This window comes from Zootermopsis nevadensis, unplaced genomic scaffold (genome assembly GCF_977971745.1).
Source record: "Zootermopsis nevadensis isolate Lab colony 2312 unplaced genomic scaffold, Znev_1.0 Znev_ptg000016l, whole genome shotgun sequence".
NCBI classification, from domain to species: Eukaryota; Metazoa; Arthropoda; class Insecta; order Blattodea; family Termopsidae; genus Zootermopsis; species Zootermopsis nevadensis.
This window is the reverse complement of record NW_028259148.1, coordinates 14,252,913-14,262,948: the sequence shown is the minus strand read 5'-3', so window position 1 is coordinate 14,262,948 and position 10,036 is coordinate 14,252,913. Positions and strand designations below refer to the sequence as shown.

The 10,036-nt window shown below is 38.4% G+C and overlaps 1 protein-coding gene across 2 annotated transcripts; it reads left to right on the top strand.

Moving 5' to 3' along the window:
- The first annotated feature begins 305 nt into the window (after positions 1-305).
- Positions 306-4,239, top strand: LOC110837072 (cytosolic prostaglandin E synthase). Of its 2 annotated transcripts, none has more exons than XM_022078870.2 (4): positions 306-449; positions 1,022-1,208; positions 1,565-1,753; positions 3,188-4,239. In XM_022078870.2, the coding sequence occupies exons 1-4, from the start codon at positions 433-435 to the stop codon at positions 3,302-3,304; spliced, it is 510 nt and encodes a 169-aa protein (XP_021934562.1). In that variant the 5' UTR covers positions 306-432; the 3' UTR covers positions 3,305-4,239. The 2 variants fall into 2 exon arrangements, with proteins under 2 accessions (XP_021934562.1, XP_021934564.1); XM_022078872.2 differs by lacking the exon at positions 306-449 and adding an exon at positions 595-905.
- The last annotated feature ends 5,797 nt before the right edge of the window (positions 4,240-10,036 follow it).

The following is a 10,036-nucleotide window of genomic DNA, read 5'->3' as shown; positions in this document are numbered from 1 at the left end:
CTAAAACATGGCCGCACTAGTAATCACACGAAAAGCTGTTCTTTTAAAAATTATCGCCACGTCCATTTAGCGAGCTGAACATTTGTTATATGATTAACGCGGGTAACGTTTGAAAGCCGTTCACGAAACCAGCACCGATGCCATAAGACCCATTTGATCTGTCTCACATGACGCAATGAATGACATAGACTCAAGATGGCAGAAGCGTACGATAACCGACGATCCCGCTACCTGACAGTAAAAGCGTAAATTAAGTGACATGGTTCTCATCATTCGCTTAAGATGGCAGTAGCATCCACTGGTCGACCGTATTGCCATCTATAACCGAAATAACTGCATTTTAAGAATCGATCAGAATTCGTATGGAAAATCGTTTGTACTATCGATCGTGACAAGCGCAATCTACCGCTGCTTAATTCGCTTTGCGCAAAGATGTCGGCTGAAGAACAGTAAGTACATAAATGTTCATTATTTACTGTTGTTTATTTTGCCACCTTTTACAGGCTGTATTTTAAAATTTATTGAAGTTGGGTTTTTAATATAGTATAAAGTAGAAGGCAATTGCACTATTAATGCTATAGAATTAGTTCGAATGGCCGCCATCTTTGATTTGGGGCTGGCTTGCGTGTATTGATTCCCGACATTTCCTGAAAGTAACGTTGTACTAGGTGGTGGAAAGCTTTCGCATTCAAACTGAAGAGTGAAAACTGTGATCGCGATTAGTCTTTCACATAGTACACAAGTGTGTGGATCGCATTATAGCTAAGTTTGCAGGTCAGATAACACGTTGTGCATAGTGTGGTTTAGGAGTGGTAGCGGCAGCGTGCTTCGTCGTGCCCTTTGTGTCCAACATCTATTTACGGCCCAGTCTCCTTAAGAAAATTAAAAATGGTTCATGAAAATGAGTACGTTTTTAGTTGAATATCGTAATTATTTTAAAATAGTCATTTTTAATGGCTTCTCAGTTATTTCCAAATAGTCGGTGCAACCATTAACGTTTGGTCTTTCTTTTCCTTTCTAGGGCTGTGCCTCCCTCAGTAATGTGGGCCCAGAGGAATAATGTGATTTTTCTTACAATTTGTCTCGAAGACTGCAAGAACCCCGAAATCAAAATAAACAACGATAAAATATATTTTCATGGAGTTGGCGGAACAGAGAAGAAGGACCACGAAGTAACAATACCGCTTTTCAAAGAAATTGACCCTGAGGTATGTATATATTGTCTGAAAATGAACATTTACTGCGTTTTAAAAATCAACAGCGTGCATAAACCTAGAAAACGTGTTTTTTTCTGAATGGTTTACCAAGTTAACTTCATTATCCGTAAAAGAAATGGCATAGTTGGTGTGAGAAGTTTAATTATGACCAACGTACATTTTTGTCATTGAATCCAGTTGATATTATAGTATGTGTGTGTGTTTTGATTTCTCATGGGTGTTGGTATTCTTCAAGTTCACAGTTAGGGTTGGAGTCTGTCCAAGTAGAATTTTTTATCCAAATTCTCTATTTTGTTATTAAAGAATTTACAGATTTTTGTGTCCCTTTTTTATTTCATTTTGTATAGAAATCGGTAAAATGTGTTCGTGACCGTAATATCGAAATGGTACTGAAGAAAAAGGAGGACGATGGACCATACTGGCCTCATCTGATGAAAGATAAGAAGAAATACCATTGGCTGAAGGTGGACTTCAATAAATGGAAAGATGAGGATGATAGTGAGGATGATGTTGGCCAGTCAGAGGACCTCGAAGAGGTAGGACTTTAAAATTTTAAATCGTGGCTAGTTTTGAGATGAACTATATCAGCTTCTATACAGGTCATTACAACAATGCTTAAGACAAAAAATGCATTACTCACCGGCAGCCTACCCCTTTTGATTTTCTGTTTGTGAAGAAAATTGTATTGCATTGAACATTTCTTGTGCTACCTCTGACTAACTAGATGGCTTACCGAACCTGAAGTTTCATCATCGAATTAACCAAAGCCTTCCACCGGACCCTGTCCTGGGCCAACAAAATCCAGTCTCCTTCGACTCCTATCTCCCATAGATCCCGCCTGAGATTATCCTCCCATCTACGTCTAGGTCTCCCCAGAGGTCTCTTCCCCTCAGCCTTCCCAAATAGTGGACCCAACCAACCAGATGGCTTACGGAACCCGAAGGTTCATCACCGAATTAACCAAAGCCCTGTCCTGGGCTAACAAAATCCAGTCTCCTTCAACTCCTATCTCCCATAGATCCCGCCTGAGATTATCCTCCCATCTACGTCTAGGTCTCCCCAGCGGTCTCTTCCCCTCAGGCTTCCCAAATAGTGGACCCAACCAATCAGATGGCTTACCGAACACGAAGGTTCATCACCGAGTTAACCAAAGCCCTCCACCGGACCAACAAAATCCAGTCTCCTTCAACTCCTATCTCCCATAGATCCCGCCTGAGATTATCCTCCCATCTACGTCTAGGTCTTCCCGGAGGTCTCTTCCCCTCAGGCTACCCAAATAGTGGACCCAACCAACCAGATGGCTTACGGAACCCGAAGGTTCATCACCGAATTAACCAAAGCCCTCCACCGGACCCTGTCCTGGGCCAACAAAATCCAGTCTCCTTCAACTCCTATCTCCCATAGATCCCGCCCGAGATTATCCTCCCATCTATGTCTAAGTCTCCCCAGAGGTCTCTTCCCCTCAGGCTTCCCGACCAATACCCGGTGCACACCTCTTGTCCCATCCATGCGCGCTACATGCCCAGCCCATCTCATTCTTCTCGACTTAATCACCCTGACAATATTGGGGGGAGGAGTACAAATTTTTAAGCTCATCATTATGCAGTTTTCTCCATGCCCCATCGTCTTCCCTCCTAGGCCAAAATATCCTCCTCAACACCCTGTTCTCAAACACCTGCAATCTGTGTTCCTCCCTCTGAGTGAGAGACCATGTTTCGTACCCATACAAAACAACAGGCAAAATTAGGGTACCCAGATTTGCCCAAGTGCAATTTTTGTTTATTGTGTCGTGACATGTGAGGTGTAACAGAGCAGCTGTAAGCGAATCACAGAATGAGTTTGAGGATAATCAAGTCACTGCACTGGACGAATCACTTGGAACAGTTTGATCGTGAATTACACATCTGTGTAGCGTACATACAGCATTAGAATCTTGCTCTCTGTACCTGAATACGCTGAGTTTCTTGCAGATGATGAGGCAGATGGGTGGCTTGGGTGGCGGCGGCGGCAGTGACAGCAAGCCCACTTTCGACGACCTCGAGCCGGAGTCTGATTCGGACGACGAGGAACTTCCTGACCTGGAGTGATGGCCAGAATTCCAAGCAGCCAGAACCAAGCTTAACAGTCGTCGATATTTTTCCTCGTCAGTTGCCATTCAGAGCCTGAGATGGGAAAATGGACCAAAAAATTTAAAATAAGCCCATTAAGAGGCCCATTGTTCAACTGTAATCGTTTGTTAATAACAAGTTGGATACCTTCTTGACGCAGTTCAGACCGCTGTTGATACCTTTTCATGTGTGGCATTGCAAGAAGCCTACGAGACTCTGAAGAAATGAATTATGGTATATAAATACCTTGCAAGTGTGAAAACCTTGGATGCTTGCATTTGCCAGAAATGACAATTAAAGGGGTAGAAGTTTCAGTTCAAAGTAAAATTGTCTGTATAATTGTTTTGGTAAATTTTGAAAACTCTTATATAATGTGTTGTCTCATTTCACCAGTTGAATTCTCTTAACCTCGTAGTAGAATATTTTTAGGACTCGAGTTCTACGACCATAATATTAAATGCTCTTCGTTTCAATGGCAGTCTATCGCTTGGTAATTTTTTAATAATTGCTGCTATTGATTTCATTTCCTTGTAGTGTTTTCACCTTCTTGCATTCCTAACCCGCCTGTTTCTTATCTTGGCCAGTTTCCCAAACTTTTGGTGTGTCCTCCTCTGGAGCAGTTCATATTAAGGGCAGTGTCTTGTTGGCATTGCCCCTCCAGCCTCTGCCTTTACAGCGCTGCTCATTTAAACTGGAGTAATCTTGCTAGCAGAGGAGGAGACGAACCAGAAGACAGCTTGGCATTCAGACGTAGTTCCGTCAGTATGTGAAGACAAAACAATGACTGGCCACCAGCTCGTCTCACTACCATGTTCTCCGATCTATGTTATCAAGCTGTATAATATTATTTCATTCTTCTTATGTTCAGGGACTGTAATTACCATTGTTAAATAAATTTCATAAGTAGAGATAAAGATGTGTTCCTTAAGTGACTGTATTCTTGTTTAATTAGTAAATTGAAGTATAGAGGGAAGCACTAAATAATCAGTAATTTATTTATTTATTTTAGATGTAGATTATATACTACGTATAACTTTAATTATACACCAACAACTTTGGGGGTACAAAGTTGAAGAGAAATTATATCTGGGGGTACGCGAAGACATCTTAGGGGGTACGCGAAATTTAAAAAAAAATATTATTTTATGATAAACACTGAATAATCAGTAATGTAATTTATTTAATTAATTTTAGATGTAGATTATATACTACGTATAACTTGAATTATACACCAACAACTTTGGGGGTACAAAGTTGAAGAGAAATTATATCTGGGGGTACGCAAAATTTAAAAAATATATATTATTTTATGATAAACACTGAATAATCAGTAATGTAATTTATTTAATTTATTTTATATGTAGATTATATACTACGTATAACTTGAATTATACACCAACAACTTTGGGGGTACAAAGTTGAAGAGAGATTATATCTGGGGGTACGCGAAATTTAAAAAATATATATTATTTTATGATAAACACTGAATAATCAGTAATGTAATTTATTTTAGATGTAGATTATATACTACGTATAACTTTCATTATACATCAACAACTTTGGGGGTACAGAGTTGAAGAGAAATTATATCTGGGGGTAAGCGAACAGAAAAGGTTGAATACTTCTGGTCTAGAGTGAAAAATCATTGCTGACATTTATGAAGCATAATGTTAAAATTTAACTGCAAATACCTGGATTAAGGTGGCTATCATAAATGAAAAAGCTTGATTTTAAACCGTACTGAAAAGGCGTGTTCCATAAAATTATCGCCCGAACTTGACGTCAAAACAATACAAAGCTTTCAGATAAGTGTGACCTTGACAGATGTCCCACAATCAGTGTGAAATGTAATACCATATTTATCTGAATGGCACATGGACATTTTTCGCAAACTGTTCACACAATAAACAATGCGTGTCTTATTCAAGGACTCGCATATTGCACAGTTGTGCCTTAAGGAATACACAATAGGCAGATGCAGACTTGGCAGCAGGAAGAAAGGAGTTGGGGTGTATTGTCGAACGTCAGTCACTGTAAGACGGTCTTTGCTGTTTAGCATTCTCAGCTGCATTATTCGATAATTCACAAATCGGTGCTGTTGAGGTCAACCATAATTATTACGTCCTATACTGTTACGTATGGAGTGTCGCGCTGTATGGAGCAGAGACTTGGACACTCAGGAAGAAGGAACAGAAATACCTGGAGAGTTTCGAAATGTGGTGTTGGAGAAGAATAGAGAAGATCAGGTGGACGGATCGAGTGACCAACGAAGAAGTATTGAGGAGAGTCAACGAGCAAAGAAACATTCACGAAGGAAAGCTAACTGGCTGGGACATATTATGAGAAGGAATGGATTAATGAGTGATATCACCGAAGGCCAGGTTGAAGGAAAGCGAGGACTGGGAAGAAGATTGATACAGCTAACCGACGACCTTAAACAAGGAAAGAAGATGACGTTCCAGGAATTAAAGCGAGAAGCCGAGAATAGGGACAACTGGAGAGCTCTTTTTGGGCAGAGCAATGGACCTGTCGTAAGACAGAACACTTAATAATAATAATAAATAATATACTGACTGCACTTGGCTCTTTACAGCTTGCAGATGGAAAAATAGGTATTAGGATTTGAGGTTTTCACAGCGGCGAGTCTGAAGTCGGCTGTCTTAGGCAAAATAGATACTCCCTGGTCAAAAATAAACATTCTATGCAGCTGTGTTTGCTACACTGCTTCTTTCTGTAAAGTGCCAAGATAAAAGGACGGGCAATACAGCTGTTGGAAGTGAATGAGAAACAAACTAGGAAATGTTGCTGAAGCCAGAAAGTTCTAACTGCATTGAAGGCTGGAATAAATGAAAGCTCCTGTCTGCAAACCGGCAGTCATTGGCAGGCTTTTCGTGAGCAAAAAGCAACATTTACAGAGAACAAATGTGTCCTTCATATTTAAATGAATAGCAACAGTTAGGTTATGTTCTGTCAAGTGAAATGTGCCAGCTGAAATTTTGAAATAAGTCAGAATCCACGGCTTCAACATAAGCCAAAGGTTGGTTGCAGGAATTTTTTAAATGAAACAATTTCTGTTTAGAATGTCAAACTAGTATCGCACAAAGGCTTCATAATGCGTATGAAGAAAAATGTTCCTGTTTCATATAAGTCAATAGCATAGTTTGGGACACTGTTGACATCAATTCAGACAGCAGTGACAGGAGCAGTGAAGCATACCAGTAAGTACAAGAAAGACATCATGGTTGAAATAGTTAGTTGCTGGTTTCTCACCTTGGAAGCCTAGGTTCAAGCTCTGGTCAGTTCATGTGGTATTTGTCGTTCTAGAAAATGGCACTGCGACAGGTTTTTCTCCAAGTCCTCCCCTGTCAGTATCATTCCAGCAATGCTACGTATTCATTGATATATCACCTAGAGGATGAACAATGGGTCTGTTAGTGGCACGTTTCCATAGAGGCATAGTCCGATGCCATTGGAGCAAAAATGTTTTTATTAATTTTCCACGCTACTGTGGTTTTATCAGCCGTTGTGCATAACTGCACAGTTTCCAGAGTGGAACTAGCCATATCCCTAATATTAAGTTTACCCAATTCATTTTTTTTTCTCCTTAAAACCACTTTTAAAAATTTGGGTATCTTATTTGAAGGTCCGTGGTATTTGAATAAATGTAAATAAAAAAAGATTTTGACTTCTGACAAAAACTGAAGCACAGGTACAAACATAGAACACCCACGCACAGTAGATTCGATGGATGTCAAGTCATACATACCGTCTCTTTCCTGCAGACTGCTGACGTAAGTCAAACAGAGGCCAAACAGATGAAGCTGTAATCTACATGACTAAACCGGACTACAAGCCAAGAATTTTCAAAAATTTTAATAAAAAAATATAAAATAACTTAAGAAAAATGCTCTGAAAATACGAATCATCACGATGACAATTTTGGACAACTTTCCACAAGCAGCTTGCTGAGTTCTGTTTATAACTGAATAATTTGAAAATAACCCAGAATAGGTTAGACCACAAATGGGACACTCATTCCTGCAAACAAACAATTTTCAACCTGATAAGATGACTTTATTGACACCAAGAAATTGTAACATGATACAGTTATCAGCAAGAAAGAATGTTTAAAGCATGTAAGAAATTATATATTTAGGTACAAATCAGTCTTAGCGGGAGGAGGGATTTATAACATTTTTCATAAAACATGTGTATATACAACAAATGTGCACTCACACATTCACACACATCCTGTCTCCTCCCCAAAAATGAAAACTACATTAAACAAATCTGAGCCATACACAACACTTACCCTATTAATTGAAATGTATGCATTCTACAACATTCACACCCCCCCCCCTTCAAAAATACCACACGCAAAATCTCAGTCATACACAGCACTTCCCATTAGTATAACGTCTTACAAAAAACCTGACACAAAACTGAAACTTTCAGAATATGAACACCCAAAGTTGCTGTGTTTGACGGGGTAAATACATTAAGAACGTCATCATTTTTAAGCCCATGGTACAAAACAATTTAAAAAGACCTTGCATACCATGCAGTGTATTGATGAATAAAATCATGCATACAATGTATAAACAGTTTTTGTTTGTATGCATTATTTTATATATAATCAAAAAAATGTTACATGGTTAGTGAGATTTCAAGTTCTCAAGGTGACAAGTATGAAAAACAACTGTGTCTTCTGGGATATTGCACCATGCAGTCTCAGAAATTGACTGACTCATTGCCCTGATGATGGAGGCAGTAAGCACCCGTCAAATATCAATTTCTACAAAACTGCATGATAAAACAACCTAGAAGCCAAGTCATCTTCATGTTCCTGTTGTAATGCTCTTCACCTCTTGACTAGACATGATAACGCTCAAAAAGGTGGTGCCACAAGTAATTTTCATTAAAATAAATCAGAAAATATGTCTGAAATAACAATAATAACTTGTGTTATTGCAAGGGCTCAAAGCGTCTGCTTATCTGCATGCCAAATTACTGACCTTGCAACAGATGCCCTTCATCATTTGTCACCATCTCTCGACTGATTTCATATTTACCGTGCTGAAATCTGCTTTTCTGTCCTAGCAAAATATTATGTAATATTAAGACAAGCTCAAATTTTAATCACATCTATCAAATATATAAGCACTTAAGGGGGGCCCCCCACTTGATTAAAATGCCAACAAAAGTCAGGAAGCCTAGGATGATATATGATCCAAACTGTTCTATCAATTATGTTACAACTAAATTCACATTTCTGTTCAATATTGTAGTCTACTATAAAAGAAAATTGGTTAGGCACAGTTTATTCCTTCTTTGAGGAAAAGTCTGTTCCATTTCGCTAGACTTTGAACTCAGAAATGGACATTTACCCTTGAACCTAATTTACGTGTACACTTTGATTTCCAGGGAAAAGGCCTGCCCAGTTTCATTATTAGACACTGTATATAAAAAATACCACAACAGATGGAACCACTGGCCTCTGCAAACTCCTTACCTAAAGCTACAACAAAAACAGAATAAGACAAGAGTAACTCACTAAATACATTAATTCTAATTATCATAATAGCAAAGTTTCTCCTATATATTCATTAAAACATTGTAGGAACAATTCCTGAATATGAACTTGACTGCCCAATGGCAGACAGTTCTTGTTAGTCCGTTACACCAAACTCCAGACAAAAACATTCTCCAAATACTTAAAATTACTTGACTAACACAGACATGAATGAATATATTAATTAATGCCCTGGAGTTACTGAGATTTAATACTGATTAAGTTGTAAAAGAGCGCAAACTTTGATAATCCCACAATGATTAATGGTTTTATTCACCATTATTTCTCAGGAACTGAACACAAGTACACATGGTTGAATGTTTCATTAGATTATGTAGTGAAAAATACTACCAAGGTTATATAGGGAGGAAAACTGTAAATCATAATTGAGAATGATATAAAATGAAGAAGTCATGTAATTTTTAAGTTAAATTTGCCATAGGGCCTGAGAAAAATATGAAAATCCTCAAGATAGCCAACTAGAACGAAACACTCTCTAAGAATTTAAATGACACAGCAGAGGATTTTATAAATTAATATTTTTAAGGTTAGGTTAGGATTTTGTTCATTAACATGTTGTTTACAAAAAGGACAACGTTGAAAGAGAAATTACTGGGTGATTAAGGAAAGATGTGGAATGAAGCACTGATTCACTGTGAGTTTTAAGGTTCTCTCCAAGTACTTGCCTGGAAATACTTAAGAAACTCTAATGTTAAGACAGCCAGTCTCCTGATCAAAATTTGAACCACATGTTTACATCATAAATAGAAGGGAGGAATGCTAACCACTACAGGGTGTGATGAACCATGAAATATGGTAAGGACATGGTTGTGACTTAATTCAAGACACTAATGTGATACTTATCTGTAAAAACTTATATCAGGATATCTGTACTTAGCCCATTCTACCACAAGCCTATGACTTAGTTGAAAGAGGTTCTTTATAATATTTTGCTTGAATTTGGTGTACCTAGCAAACTAGCAAAGGAGGCTAAGGCCCTACAAAAGGGCTGTAGTGCCACAGAGTAGTAGTAGTAGTAACCTAGGCTAATTAAAACATGTTTAAATTAAACCTCTAGCAAAATTTGTGCAGGTAAACATGTCTGATACATTTCTTATTCAGAATGGCCTGAAACAGGA